Here is a 15738-nt window from a genome sequence, read left to right as displayed (position 1 = left end):
TGTCCCCAACCTGCTCATAATCTAGAATGATCTCAGATTTTTTCTGCCTGCGTGTTGTCCCTTCCTACTTCTTTCTGAAATAAAAAGTGAAGATGGAAAAGGAAAGCACTCTGTGCCACCTCGATCCTGCTTTCTGTGACTGGAAGCAAGTAGGCCGGGTCAGGGAATATGAAAAGCATCCCCAACACTCAGATTGTGATTTAGTTCATTTTGATGGCATCATTTCACCCAACCCCAGACAGTGCATCTTGTTCAGGTTTCAAGAAGCCTGGGTGGAGGTGGGAATGTAACTTTGAGTCAGGAGACCAGGATTGTAGCACAGAGGCCCCCACTAACTAGTTGTCTAATCCTTAACAAGTTGCTTTGTCTTTCTGGGCTCATTTTTCTCATCTGTCAAGTCAAATGAAGGTTATGGAATAGATGATCTCTAAAAATCCTTCCAGTGCTACAGTTCTATTCTGGGTCTGTCTGCACCTGCAGACAGTGATGTGGGGGCAGGAAGGGCACTGAGGAGGGCGGCAAATTTAGTCAAGAGAATAAAACACTTTCACCTGGAGCAGCCTTGTGTCCTTGTGTGTGTTGTGCAGTACAGGCTTGTCTCAGATTATCCAAATAATTGACTGAGTTCTCTTCTTTCTTTGCCAGTGAGCACACAGCTTTAGTTTTTTTCTGGGACTAGCAGCTGCTTTTCTGAAATTTCCATCCCAGGGCTTCCGTCCTCCACTGTGTCCTCTCAGAAACCTGTCATGGTTTTTCTGGATGGATGCCCACAGAATTTTAATCCAGACACACACACACACACACACACACACACACACACACACACACACAGAAAGAAAAAAAAAAAAGAGGACGGAAGGAAGAAAGGAAGTAGAAAAAAAGAAAAAAGTGCCATGTATAACAAAAAGTAAAACCAGGTTACAAGTTGACTTTCTTTTTTAATTTGGTTACTTCATTTGTGCTGCCAACCTGAAGCCATGACTAACCTAAAGCCAGTGAGTTTTCTTAATTACTGGGTTTGTCTATGATGATGCAGAGATGAGGCCTATATCCTTCAGGGGCTACCTGGGTCCTGGCACCTCCAGACTCCTGGTAAATGTCTGCCTAATTAAATTAGTTGTTTTTCCAGAATATCCCATTTTCTCCTCCTCCTCCCCTCCCCTCCCTGTCCTCCTTCCCCTCCTCCTCCTCCTCTTCTTCTTCTCCTTCTTCTTTTCTTCTTTTTCAGACAGAGTCTTGCTCTGTCACTCAGGCTGGAGTGCAGTGGCGTGATCTTAACTCACTGCAACCTCCACCTTCAAGGTTCAAGCGATTCTCCTGCCTCAGGCTCCTGAGTAGCTGGGATTACAGGTGTGAGCCACCATGCTTGGCTAATTTTTACATTTTTAGTAGAGACGGGGGTTTTGCCATGTTGACCAGGCTGGTCTCAAATTCCTAACGATCTGCCTGCGTCGGCCTCCCAAAGTGCTGGGATTATAGGCATGAACCACTGTGCCCAGCCAGAATATCCCATTGTATGCCTTTTCTCAATAGGTATTTGCATGTCCATTAAGGAAGGAGGGATGCAAGTCCCTGCCCTCAGGAAGCTTAGCAGAGTCACCGAAGTTTAAAAGGTGAAATTATCTAACTTAATTTGAAAGATCCTTTGGCAAGCCAGGTAGAAATGCAAATTCCTGGACACTGCTCTCAGACGATCATTCTGTAAGTTTGAAACCCAGGAAATGATTTTTTACTCATCCCCGATCAGCTAGTAGAAAAGTGATAAACTCCTAAGAAATGCTCATGGCTAGAAATAAATAGCATCATCAGAGACAATGATTTCATGATTCAATGTCTACTTAATGTTGTTTAGATAAAATTCATGAAAATTGATGCCAAATAATGAGGATTCCTTGCATTAACATTAAGGTCATTGCTCTGTGTCTTTTTAATACACACGTGATCACCTGAAGATTTGGAAAACTCAAAGCAAATATGGGTTTGGAACTAAAAATGGGGCAGAGTCTTGTGGGGTGTGGCAAAGAAGAGCATGAATAGCTTTGAAGTCAGGCATCAGTCGATTCAAATTCTGCACATAGCAGTCTGTGTGACTTGGGCAAGTTACTGAACCTCTCTCTGAGTCTCCATTCTTTCACCTATAAAGACGGAATATTACTACATCTCTGAAGGAGGAGTTCAGATTAAGTGAGTTTATGCATCTGATAAGTGACTGCTTCGTAAATAATTCCCCTGGACACGGTGGCTCACCTCTGTACTCCCAGCTACTCAGGAGGCTGAGGTGGGAGGATCGCTTGAGCCTGGGAATTTGAGGCTACAGAGAGCCGTGATGGTGCCACTGCACTCCAGCCTGGGCGACAGAGCAAGAGCCTGTCTCAAAAATAAATAAGTTTACTAAACAAACAAACAGGCTGGGCTTGGTGGCTCACGGCTGTAATCCCAGCACTTGGGAGGCCAAGGTGGGCGGATCACGAAGTCAAGAGATCGAGACCATCCTGGCCAACATGGTGAAACCCTGTCTCCACTAAAAATACAAAAATTAGCTGGGCGTGGTGGCGCACTCCTGTAGTCCCAGCTACTAGGGAGGCTGAGGGAGGAGAATCTCTTGAACCTGGGAGGCGGAGGATCCAGTGAGCGTCGACTGCGCCATTTCTCTCCAGCCTGGCGACAACAAACAAACAGATAGTTTCCACTTAAAACAAAATATGCCACAAGATGAGAGAGGGCAGAAATTTCCGAGGCCAAACTTAAAATTTCCATTTGGGATTTGGCCACAGTTTGGGCGTTCCCTGTGGCAGTGAATGCGGCTGCGGACCTCCCAGGGCCGCCATTGCCCGCAGGGAGGGTCATTTCTAAGGGCAACTGTTTGCTTCCGGACTGCCCCCGCCCCGCCCCGCCCCCCAGCTCCCCCATCGACCTGAAAGAAAATGTAATGGGTTGGGCCATTTTTATTTTTTAAAAAACTTTCTTCCGGGTCTTTGACCGGGCGCCGCAGGTGTCCCCGTGGGTTTCCCAGGCCGCTGCGGCCTTCACTGACAGGAGGAGGTCGTAGAGAGAGGTGTGGCGGGCTAGGGACCCAGAGCCATCCGGAGGTGGTCCCATTTGGGCCAAGGCCGCGGTTTGGCACTTCCGCCGTCTGCAGGGCTCCTAAAGGGCTGAGGAAGGCCTAGAATCCTCCTGCGCACCCAATCCGGCGTAGTCCGAGGGTCCGACCCCTCCAACCCCGCCAGGGTAGGGGGCAAGGAGGGGCCGGTGTGCCGGGGGATTCGGTCGCACCCCTCCCTGCCCAAGGGGGCCCAGGAGCTCCCTTGGGCCGAGCTCTGCAGGGAAACGAAGGCCCCATCAGAAGGGACCCCAATCTCAGGGACCCGCACCCGCGACGCGGTAGTGGGAGTCAAGACCCGGCGGCTGCGCCCCTGACGGCTTAGCCGCAGGGGAGCAAAGCCCTCAGTGCCTCGAGGCCAGTCTGGGTTTTTGAGCGTTGCGGGAGGTAACCGGAGAGTTCGCCGGATTTTAACACAATCCCACTCTGCAGCTTCAGAACAGGGTGGCCGCAAAGACCCTTACCCCTCTTACCCCTCTCTGCTCCCACCCGCCCCACCGACCCGCTGGAGCAGAGCGGCCAATCAAACGGGCGCCCAGTCGGCGTCGGGCTTCGAGGGCAGCTTGCGGAGCGAAGCCAGGCTGAGGGGCGATCAGCCCGCTGGGGACCTTGGAAACCAGCCGCCCTACGGAGAGTAGCTCGGGACAGTTCCACCGCTCAGCCCAATCAACTGAAGTGGAAGCCCGAGGTCGGCCTGCAGGGCCAGAGATGCCCTCCGGAGCTGGGCCAACCCTGGGTGCCCCTAAGTGGCGGGAGGGGTGCCTGGGTGGAGAGCGCGAAAGACCCCGCTCAGGGGCCCCCTCTCGGTTCAGGACGGTAGAGGGGTCCCCCAGGGTGGCGGCGGAGGCCGGGGAGGTGGCGGCGGTGCAGGCGGTGCGCGCATCGCTGCGAGCTGGAGCCCCTAGGGACCCGCCACACACACTCGCACCCCTCCCCCTCCCGGCCTGCCCACCAGCTCGCCGCGACCCCCCGCCCCCATCCCCCTCCCCTCCCCCCGCCTCCGCCCCATTCTTGGAATTGTGTGGAAAAATTCTCAGCCAAACCTCCCACCTCTCCTCTCCTCCCACCCACCCCCTTTAAAAAACCCCTTTCCTCCCCGGCCCCTGCACTCTTTGTGAATGAGGGCAGGGAACACGGCCCTTCCCCCGCCCAGGAGCCACGCCAGACCGCCGCACTCAGAGGACTGTTTGTTAATAGTCCAATTAGATAATTGCCATCTTTCACTCCTTTTGCTCCGCATTTCCCATAAAGGAATGAATGGGGAGAGCGGCGTGGAGAGGGCTTCTGCCCCGGCAAGGTGACGAGAAGGGCTGGAGCATGCTCCTTGCACAAGGCCATGCGCTTGAATTGAATCATTGTAGCCTAATCAATGCTCTTATTGGATTACTGGCTGTTGCTTTTCTCAAAGATATTGTAGCAGAGACAATGAAATAGCTAGGGGAAAACTTTTTTTTTTTTTTTTTTTGAAGCAGATCTCACAGTTGAGATTTCTCGGCCGTCTCTCCCTCTCCCCCTCTCTCTCCTGCTGGACTCTGAGTACAAAGCTGCCCTTTGAATGGGCTGCCTCAGGGCTGCTGGAGGTGCAGGCATGAAAAAATCCAACTGGAACTAAATGAAGAGAGGTGGCAGTTTAAGATGGCTGTCTGCGTCGAGGTGTGTTAAGAAGGAGTTGTTTAGGGGGAAAGCTTGGCTTTTTTAGAGTGCAGGGGAGATACTTTTTGGGAAAACTTTCTCCCCCCACCTTTGTCCCCCATCCCCCACTTCCAGGCAACTGCTTTCTTCGGCTGCTGGGTGTGTAGGGTTTTTTTTTTTTCCTCCCCCCACCCGCCCCCGCCGCCCAACCCTCATTCAGCTCTATCTGGCAAGTGTGGAGAAAACCCCTCTAGCCAGTATGTGAGCAGGAGGGTCAAAGGCAAAAGGAAAGTTAATAATGCCTGCTAATGGTACTAACAATTCAGGATGAATCTTGTCAAAAGTTTTTCTGGAAGTGTGGGTCTTTGATTGTGTGTTTCCTGAAAGCAAGACCAATCATTTCCGTTTATTCACTGGCTAAACCCCTACTTGATTGGGGACAAGGACAGAAACCATCCATTACGATCTGATATATTATCCAAACAATTTAGTGTATTCATGAGGTAACCGAAACGTGGGGGCTGCGAAATTACCCGTAATCAATTGCAACAGCGAGTGTGCGTCCCCCCGGGTGTTGGACAACTACAACTCGCCGTCTCAGAAACAGGCGGGAGCCGCAGCATTTCGGAGTTGCGCTGTTCGCTACCTGATCGCCAGGCTGGGTACACTGGACGTGCTCAGAGGACGCGGGTGCTGACGAGGCGGCCTCGCCGCAGCTCCACCGGGATCCTGAACCAGACTGGCCGCCTCTTGGCGAGCGCGCCACTCTCCCGTCGCCGCTGACCCGCGCGCGGCCGCCGAAGCCTCCCCGCGGGGACATTCATTCTTGCCCCTTGCCTGTCGCCAGGCCGGGCGTACGGGCTGCGTTGTCGGAGGTTTTGTCCCTTTTTTCCTTTTTTTTTCCTTCTCTCCCCCCCCCCCCATTTTTGGCTTTTTTTTTTTTTTTTTTTTTCCTTTCTGTTGTTGTTGTTCTTGCCTATGTTCGGGAAACCAGACAAAATGGACGTTCGATGCCACTCGGACGCCGAGGCTGCCCGGGTCTCGAAGAACGCGCACAAGGAGAGTCGGGAGAGCAAGGGCGCAGAGGGGAACCTCTCAGCCGCCTTCCTCAAGGAGCCGCAGGGCGCCTTCTCAGCGTCGGGCGCTGCTGAGGATTGTAACAAAAGTAAATCCAATTCCGCAGCCGACCCGGATTACTGCCGCCGGATCCTAGTCCGAGGTAGGGATGGGCAGGGCTGCCGGGCGCGTTCTTTGGGGTCGACTCCGGGGCCGGAGCTGCGCGCTGCAGCCGACACAGGCCGGTGGGGAGGAGTGCCGGCTGGGACTTGGGAGAAAGTTGTTGGCCCTCCCCGCTCCGGGTCCGGCTGGGGACAAGCGCCTGGGACTCTCCGGTGCGCTCTCCAGGGGCCTCGGCCCTCCACGCCTTGAGGGGCCCCAATGACCGGGCTGCGGGGGGAGACAAGGGGCTGCGCGGGTGCGGTCGGGCATCGGACTGCGGCCTCCGACCCGGGAAAGGAGCAGAAAACTCCGGGAGGAGGTGTGCGCGCTTCAAGGGCCGGATGACCTGCCGGGAGCCGGCCAGGGCACTCCAGCGCTCTGAAGGGCTGAGCGCACCCAAGGGGGAGCGCGAGCCCCGGAGAACAGCTGCCGATCGCGGGCTACGGCCCTGCCAGTTAGTGCACTGAGCCGAGGGCCCCAGCGCCGCGATCGGTGCCCGACCGCTGCCGCCGGGAGAGGCAGCTGGGCTGGGTTACGGAGCCGCGGCTGCCGCTTTGGTGCTCTGCTCTGCCGCTCTGGGATGCACGGCGTGCGCTTAGCCCTGGCGGCGGAGGCTCCGAGGCCGGGCCCCGGCCTGGCGCCGCCCCAGCCAGCAGATCGCCGGGCCCGGCCGGCCCCGACTCAGTCCCTCCTCCTTCCGCTGCGCGGACTCCGGAGGGAAGGAGGCTCGAGGGTGGGGGTGGGGACGACTGGAGCAAGGTCTGGTCAGCAATCCCAGAGCTGGGGCCCGTAGGACCCAGGCGGGGCGGCAAGGTTACCCTCAGGCTACAGGGGACCCGGACTGCGCAGCCGAGGCCCCCCCAGGCCGGAAGAAACGTCCGCCTATTTGGAATTGATTGGATTTTTTCTCTCCCCTGTCTGGAGGACTCTACAAAAAGACAAAGTGTGGTCCCTCCTTTGGTCAGCGGTATGGAGTTAGGCCCCTTGCCTTCCACACAGTGTCTTTGCTACCTGGTTGTGGTCGTGCTCCGCCCCCCGCCCCCCATCCCCATTCCAAAACTGCACGCTTCTGGGGACTGTGTCCCCAAAGCCAGCTCGGGCCAAGGAGGTGGAGGGAGATGGGAGGGTTCTGCCGGCTGACATCTCCCCTTCCCTAGATGCCAAGGGGTCCATCCGAGAGATCATCCTGCCCAAGGGCCTGGACCTGGACCGGCCTAAGAGGACGCGCACGTCCTTCACCGCGGAGCAGCTCTATCGGCTGGAGATGGAGTTCCAGCGCTGCCAGTACGTGGTGGGCCGCGAGAGGACCGAGCTCGCCCGGCAGCTTAACCTCTCCGAGACCCAGGTACCCGGTGGACAGGCCGCACACAGTTCCGCACCAGCCCCACGACCCCTACCTAGCCTGCTCTTCACCTCCTAACCTGCTCTGGACAGAGCTACCCTTGGGAGGTGTAGGAGATGGGCAGGATGGGTAAGAAAGGCCTAAGGATTCCTTCCCCTAAATAATACATCCCTTCCCCCAACCCTTCCCGCCATCCCCAAATCTTCCAGGGCCCATGTTTTATCCACCTTGGCCTAGGCCCAAGAGGCCCCAAATCCTGTCCTTTTGGAATTTTTATTGGCCCCCGGTTTTGAGCATTTGCTTCTTGCTTCTGCTCTACAAAGAACTGTCTTTTGCCCTTGTTTGGGGTACCCCATTTTGGCTAGATTTCTAGGCCCCACCCCTTGTGGGCCCTCCCAGCTGTACACAGCATCCAGGCCCATTCTGCAGGAGTGAGGCTAGGTCTAACATCCCCTGCTCCAGCACCGTGGGTGATTCCTAGGAATTAGAAAGGTGTACGCCCTCCTGGAGATCTGCCTGTGCAGATCAGGCTGCCCTGACCCTTAAAGGAAGGCTTTCCCTATCCTGAGCTGGCCCCAGCCCTGAGCACGTGGGAGACCCTGTCTTCTGTACCAGTGATGTGTGAGGAATGTGATGGGAAGCAGATCTAGGACCCAGAAGCCAGTACTGCCGATTGTGCTTTAGATCTTTCCCTTTACATTAAATCCGTATGATGCCCCTGGAGCTGGCCATGTGGGCTCTGGGCCCAGGAGAGGACCCAAGAACTTGCCAAGTGGCATGTCACCAGTTTGGCTTAGCTAAGGCAGCCTTCTTTCTGAAGACCGACCCTTTTAGCCATGCCCAACCCTGAAGCAGGTGGAGAGCATTTTAGGTCTGGGATCTGGGCTGAAAGCTGAGGACTGACAGAACAGATAGGGGTGTTCTTTTTGAGTTTGAGTTGGTGTGGTAGCTTTTTCTATTCTCTTTGCTACTACCCCTCTTAGTTTATAAAATCTAGACAGGATAGTCTTTCCCTATTGCTGCAAAACTCTTCTGGCCACTGCTAGGCCTGCAGAGGGGCAGAAGAATGAGAGAGGAGGTTAGTGGGGAGTGTTCAGTCCACCTTAGCCTTAGCCTCCTTACTTTCTCCCATGATTCCAAGTTCATGACTCAGAGTAGTGGAGAGAGAAACTAAGAGTATCACTTAGACCCTTCAATGCAGCTATCTGGTGAGAGGAGGTGCAGAAAGCTCCGTTTGCATAAAGTCTCCCGCACATATTATTCTCCTGCAGCCACTTTCCCTGCTTGCTAGCCGATGGTCACGATGGTCACGTCTGAAGCAGGAAATGGTCCTTTGTAGCCTTCACCAGGAATAGTGCTTCTAGGACTAAATCTGAGCCCACTGGGCCAGGGGCCTGGGTCCAGAAATCCTGGGCAATACTCGCTCCCCCCATCTCTTCCCACTTCCCTCTTTCCTCTTCCTTCTTCCCTCTTCCTTCACCTCACCCTAGGGCTTCACACCCTCCACCGGAAATTCCGGCTTTGGGGCCCGCACTGATTCACACATCTGTGAGCCCCAAACACCGCTGCGGGGTAGCGCGGGAGCCAGTGAAACCCTTCCCGGTCTTCCTTCGAGTTCCTGCCGTGGGCATTTTATTACTTTGTTCTGTGTAAGCGGCGCCTGCCTGGGCCTGCTTCCCTGACCCGGAAGCGCAGCCCAGTGGAGCAGCTGTGTCCCCCTCGTGGCGGCGCCAGCTCCCCCAGCAGCGCCCCAGCCCGGACCTCTCCCGCTGCTGGGTGGGGCTGCGGGTAGGGCTGGGGCTTGGGGAGAGCCCTGGAGCCGCGCGCCCCGGGAGCTCGCTTCCTTTGACGCTGGTCTTCCCTGCCCCTCTCTCCCACTTTCCCCGCACCCCGGCGCGCAGGTGAAGGTCTGGTTCCAGAACCGGCGCACCAAGCAGAAGAAGGACCAGGGCAAGGACTCGGAGCTACGCTCGGTGGTGTCGGAGACCGCGGCCACGTGCAGCGTGCTACGGCTGCTGGAGCAGGGCCGCCTGTTGTCGCCGCCCGGCCTGCCTGCGCTGCTGCCGCCTTGCGCCACGGGCGCTCTCGGCTCAGCGCTGCGCGGGCCCAGCCTGCCTGCCCTGGGCACGGGCGCCGCTGCCGGCTCGGCCGCCGCAGCCTCCGCCGCCCCGGGCCCAGCGGGCGCCGCGTCCCCTCACCCGCCGGCTGTGGGCGGTGCTCCAGGCCCAGGGCCCGCCGGGCCCGGGGGACTGCACGCGGGCGCCCCGGCCGCGGGCCACAGCCTCTTCAGCCTGCCGGTGCCCTCGCTGCTCGGCTCCGTCGCCAGCCGCCTGTCCTCCGCCCCGTTAACAATGGCTGGTTCGCTAGCTGGGAATTTGCAAGAACTCTCCGCCCGATATCTGAGCTCCTCGGCCTTCGAGCCTTACTCCCGGACCAACAATAAAGAAGGGGCCGAGAAAAAAGCGCTGGACTGATTTTAAGTGTTTCCCTGTATTTATATTTATACTATCTATTGTGGTGATATTTATGGACTCACGCGCGTTAGGTGCCCAGAGCTCCTGCGCTGGGCTCCTGGCTCCCACCAGGCCTCTGACAACTCTCCTTTCCCACCCAGGCTCTGCTACCAATTTTATCTCATTCGGGCTATTTTTTTTTTTTTCTACCTTTCCTCCGAGATTCCTCCCCAACCCCCAACTTCCTTCTGAATCCAGGAGCGATCCAAAGAATTGGGAAAAATACCCGAGTTAGTCAACCTGATGCCCTGACCCCGTGCCCAGCCCAGGAGGGAAAAGACTGGTTCTAAGTCCAAAGCACAGGACGTTTGCTCTAGATCCGCGGCTGCTGCCGCTGCCGACTATTCCTAGGAATATTTGAAAGAGGAAAACTGCGCGCAGACCCCAGGGGCTTCCAGGTTTCTTTAGACCAAAAAAGGAGGACGTTCCTTCCTCTTGCCAGAGAAACCAGGGCTGTGGGAGCCCCTGGGCCCCGCTTTGCGGACCTGTCGGGATAGTCGATACACAACACAGCTTCCTGGCGGGACAAATCCTGCAGTTTTTCCCCCCTTTAGGGCAACTCCAATCACAACCACCCCCGACCCCAGGAAACAGTAACAAACGTCCTGGTAGGCAACGACACTAATAAATTTGATCTAATCAGCAATAAAAGCAATTGCTACGTAAAACCAGATGAAGTGGAACCAGTTTTTAAATACTCGTAATGATGAAGTTTGGAAGGTGTAAGAAAATTAAGGATAGAGAATGCCCCACGGGGCAATGCAAAATTAAGGTTCTGGGTATTGTAACCTTAAACAGGAATTTAACGGGGGAAAAGCAAAGGAAAAGCCAACGCCGCTAATCAAAGAAAACTCAGAATCTTTTCTCCGAGGCTGTTCGGGGCGGTGGCCGACAGCTTCTCCCTCCAGGAAAGAGCAAAGCGGCTGCCGGCGGTAGTCTGGGCGCCGGCGCTTCACCCTACGGCCTCCCAGGCGCGTAGCTTTGGGCACAATCGCTCGGCTTGGAAAATGAGTCAGCACTCTGCCTCTTATCCCAAACTCCCGGATTCACAAATCCTTTCCTGCACGCAGGAAACGGCTGGATTTCTGAGCAGTTCTTTGCGGAAGGGGAGGCAGGGACGCCGCTGGGCGGTCGGGCCTCCTCTAGCAGTAGTCTCAGAGTCCAGACAGCATCTTGTGTGATTGATAGGAAAGACACTCCCCTCGCCTCCCCAGTCTTAGGGTTTCAGTGGTCCCAAATCAGAACACGAACCGCGACACCCTCTTTCCTTACCCTGTGCAGCAGCGATCGTCCCTACAGCCACGGCCACCCACATTTTAACCAAATACACAGACCCAGACTGCGAGGTGCCGCAGGGTCTAGAATGTATTCGTCCATCTGAAGCAAGCGAAAGGCATTTTTTAAAATAGTAATTTTATTGTAAATTATTTACGTCGGAAACTCCCCCCTCTTTTTCATCTTTTTTTTTTTCTAGGCAAATAGTGAAGAAAATAATGAACGATTCAAACGCGGGTAGGTGTCACTGAATCCAGGCTACTAACTTTGTTCTGAATGTTTTGGATATTTGGATGTTTTGTATTTATGTGGTGAGAGTGAAATATATATATCTATGATGATAAATGAGGTGTATTTTTGTCTTGTATTTGAAGGATAAAAAAACAAAAGAAGAAAAGGAAGAAAGAGCCAGCAAATGATGAGTCTCGGCGTGGGGACTCCGGGGGCAGAGGGTGGCAGCCCCTATAGTGCGGGGCCCTGCAACTGGTACCGTGAGCGCCTGGGATGAGGTTTGGGCGGATTTCGGGTTTCCAGAGAGGCAGACGCCTGGCTACGACGATTTGTTCCACTTCCTTGAGTGTTTCGTTCTCGATTTCTCTTTCTGTACCTCTGAGGTCGGCCCCTCAGACCCTCCTTCTTAATTTCCCACTGCGTAATTCTTAGTTTATTTAGGAACTTATCTCCGGACACTATAAAGTCCCTGCCTCCTAATGCTATGTTTCTAGAGTCTTCCAGCTGCATCTTCATGCCGGCAGCATTTTGGATTTTGTGCAATCATGGGCCCAGAATAGGCAAGGTTTTATTTTCTTCTGACTTAGGATAAGTCTCGCCAATGTCAAAGAGAAACTTTGAGGGAGCAGGAGACTGAAATCGATATTAATTCCTGCAAAGAGACCTCTCGCCCGACCTCGCCCCAGTGCTTATGCGGTGGTGAGGGATGCAGACGTTGCAAACAAATCTTGGGAAGCGAGGAGGGCCGGGAAGGACACTTAAGAACACGCTCTCCTAAAGCGTGTGCGGCACCGAGCGAAGTCCGCGCAGCGGGCGCAGCGGCCCCGGCTCCTTCTTGTAGCGCCTGCACACCTGGGTGTTGCAGGGATCCGCTGTTCCCGTGCGGCACCGGCACTAACCAGGTCTTACAACCCCTACTCGTGTACTGTGCCTGAAGCTGGAGTCGGAGGCATCCAAAATAAGGCGGGGCACAGTGTGGGCGGCGGAGTCCCTGAGCCTTGAGCTCGGCTTTTTGCTGAGATCACAGCAGTCGCCCACAGACAGTTCACTTTTATTTCTCAAAGTTGCTGCAGATCCCTCAGCTTCGCTACTCTTGGCTCTTCCCCTCCCTGTCCGCCTCTCCTTCCTTTCTTTTGCTTGAAACTGCTTTTCTTTTTCTACTCTTCTTCTGTGCTCCTGTCCTGTAAATCCCTGCGCTTCCTCTAAGGAGTTCTGTCTCTCAGTGGTGTGGGCTCCGATCTAGTTCCCCCTGTCTCCCTTCTCCATTAGTTCTTCCTTCCAGGTCGGTCTCTCGCTCTCATTCTCTCTCTCTCTGGTTTTCTGGTTTTCTTCTCCTGCTCAAGGGGTCCCAAAGGCCAAGGCAGTGGGTGGCTCTCACTGCAGCTTCAAGGCTGGTGTCTGGGGCCCTCCAGGGGTGAGAAGGAAGGGAGAAGGTGGCATAACTTTTTGGGACAAAAGAAAACACAAAATCCTAGCTTGGAATTCCCAATACATTCAGCCTTCTCTCCCAGGGACCTCAGCCTGGGAAGTCACCAAGCAGCTCCCTCCTTCCATCTTCCTGCCCTTTCTCCTTTTTGCTTTCTTAGCCCTGAAAGAGGGAAGGACCAGTCACCCCCATCACTTCTGCTCTCACCTCCCTTCCCTCCCTGGCTTTGGGAAGAGCTGCTGAGCTCTGCCTGCCACTCAGGGAGTGCAGTTGTTCTTAAAGAGCCTCTTCTGCATAGAAAAAGAATTGCAATTTTAATTAAAAAACAGTTATAGAAAATTCATTTAATTTTAGTGACTATCTTCTTTTCCCTCCTTCCCCAAGGGCCTCTAGTAAGCTGCCTTGGTCCCTGGAGGCCTCTGGCTTCCAACGGGAGACTCACAGGCCTTGGAGGAGGAGGAGGCAGGTAGCCTCTAGGCCAATAGCTGGGCCTGCCTGGGGAAAGGTGGAAGGAGGAACAGCTGCAGGAGGGGGGAGCTGAAAGGAATCTGATGCTCAAGCCTGCACAAAGCAACAGCCAAATTGTTTCAGAGCAGAAAAGAAAAGGGGAGAAAAACCTCTTAGCAAACCCCTGTGAGTTTGGGGGTCAGGTTCAGGAAAGATGTGGGAAGTCCCTTGGAGAGCTCAATGGGACACATGCTCATATCCATACTTGCAGTTGGTCTAACCTTCAGCCAGAATGTATTAATAAGTAGCATTTAGCAACCCTTTATAGTTTCCAAATAGCATTTCACATACACCATTCTACTGTTCCTCATGGTGGCTTTGAGAGGTCCAGCTCCATTTTAAAGACTCATATACAGGACTGGAGCAAATAACATGCTCAAAGCCTCATGGCTGCCCAGAACCCAAGATTGTAAGCTCCCCCTAGGGCCAGAGGCCTCTTCTTTCAGTTTTTTTCTCTCTTCCGCCTTTGCCCCCTCTTTCCCTCTTCCCTTTCTCCCTTCCTTCTTCCTTTCCTTCTTTTTGTGCCCACAGTGTCTGGATCACTGTATCTGAATTCTTTAGCCTATTTGCACCCACATCTGCTAATGTCCATATCTAGCCATCTATTACACCAGCTGCTGAGGATTTCATTGGTGCCCTCAACAAGAAGTTTGAATTTCTCCCTCCTTCCTGTTTTTTTTTTTTTTTTTTCCTGCCACTGTCCCAACTCTTTCCCTGTACCTCTGTCTAGAATGACATCTTTAAACACCTTACCCTCTTTGGTCTTACACATCCTTATAAATGATTATTTTTAAATTGAATTTTAATATCCATGTGGTCAACACAGGGTAAAGTACACAAAGCTTAATTATACAAGTTGATAATTTACACACACACACACCCCTTCTTGAATCGCTCCAATGATAACCTTTTAACTTCTTCTCTTCAGCCACGTAAGCCATATGATTATACACAGTGTCTTTGTCCTGTTTGAAAAGAAATTGTGTCATATTGGTGTGCTGTTCTTGCATAGAAAGCCTTTCTAAGAAGTCTTTTTAAGGTTTCTTGAAGGATTTAGAAGTCATGTAACTCTTCTAACCTCCTGAAGTCCTGAGTTTAAGTGGCTTGATTAAATGGCTGATCAAAACTTAAAAACATACTACGTCAATGTTTTTCAAGATACAACTGAGGACTAGCTGCTTTAGAATCATCTAGGGAGTGGCTAAAATTCCAGGTTCCTAAGCCCTATCCCATCTGATGAATCAGAAACTGGGTTGGGGTTTAGGAACATGCATTTTAAACACGTTTCCAAAGTGATTCTTATCCAGACTAATATTTGAGAAGTACTGTATTAAATGGCAAACTCCCAAAACACTGCAGCCTCCTGCATCTGGCCCAGGGCCTGGCATTTGGTAGGAATACAATGAATGTTTGTTAAACAAATTAATCTACAGTTTCTGACACAGTTTAGAATTTCTTGGACCACATTATGCTATTGTAATTTAACACCATTTCTACATCGGGAAATCTTTACATTTCAGATTCTTTTTCATTTTCATGGAGGTTTCATTTTAATGGAGCAGGAGAGAAAAGAGAAATCTACTTTAGTGGTTTCTCAGGTCTCAGGGAAGGTGTTTTATAAACTCAGTGGGGACCACCTTCCTGGACAGGCTGCTCCCTTACAGACCTGGTAGTTTGGGGAAAGGAGGAGGAGAGCCCTTCAGGTTTGCTGAAAGGCATTCAGATGCATACCCTTCTTGGTTGGAACCGAAAGCTTCTGTCTGAAGAGACACGAGTTCTGGAAGGAGCAAGGCCACCAGGTTCAGAGAACCTGGCATGCAATGGACATGGAAGCTGAAAATGACTTGTGTATTCTCTGATTTATAGCTATTATGAAACTAATTTTCTCTCTAGAAACACACTCGCCTATCTTCTTACCCTGAAACAGAAAATAAATATTGTGCTTTATGTGGTAGTGTTGTATTCATTCTTAAAAATAAATCCCATCATATATATGTGTAAAATATACACAAAATTCTTCACGTAAAAGTTTTCTTCATATAAAATCTGTTATGTGTGTTAGCAACAACATAACATGTATAGCAATAACACACACACATATATACACACATATAAACATGTACATAGCATTCCCTGGTATACAAGGTGGAGTATGCTCGTTTAATGCACAGAGAAAAAGTAATTCGTCTTAATGGTTTCTAGTTATGGGTTCTGGGGTCAGAATGACTTGGGTTCAAATCCCAGACACACCACTTAATAGCTGTGTAATCTTGGAGAAATTACTCATTTGGCTGCTCTAAACCTATTTCCATGTGTATCAAATGAAGGTAATAATGGCACCTACCTCGTAGGATTGTCATGGTTGTTTAGTTAGATAAAGCATCTAAAGCATCTAGTACAAGCCTAGGAAAAATTATATGCTTAAATATTAGCTATTTATTATAAGACTGTGATTGAGATAGCTGACTATCTGAGATTCTCTCTGAGGCCTCAG

General features: G+C 52.5%; 1 protein-coding gene across 2 annotated transcripts; it reads left to right on the top strand.

The window, feature by feature from the left end:
* The first annotated feature begins 4931 nt into the window (after window positions 1-4931).
* VAX1 (ventral anterior homeobox 1) lies at window positions 4932-15191 on the top strand. Of its 2 annotated transcripts, XM_007964220.3 has the most exons (4): window positions 4932-5951; window positions 7108-7295; window positions 11280-11317; window positions 11455-15191. In XM_007964220.3, exons 1-4 carry the CDS (start codon window positions 5711-5713, stop codon window positions 11546-11548), a joined length of 561 nt encoding a protein of 186 aa, XP_007962411.1. In that variant the 5' UTR covers window positions 4932-5710; the 3' UTR covers window positions 11549-15191. The 2 variants fall into 2 exon arrangements, with proteins under 2 accessions (XP_007962411.1, XP_007962410.2); XM_007964219.3 differs by lacking the exons at window positions 11280-11317; window positions 11455-15191 and adding an exon at window positions 9194-10524.
* The last annotated feature ends 547 nt before the right edge of the window (window positions 15192-15738 follow it).

This window comes from Chlorocebus sabaeus, chromosome 9 (assembly GCF_047675955.1).
Source record: "Chlorocebus sabaeus isolate Y175 chromosome 9, mChlSab1.0.hap1, whole genome shotgun sequence".
NCBI classification, from domain to species: Eukaryota; Metazoa; Chordata; class Mammalia; order Primates; family Cercopithecidae; genus Chlorocebus; species Chlorocebus sabaeus.
This window is presented reverse-complemented; position numbering and strand designations above follow the sequence as displayed.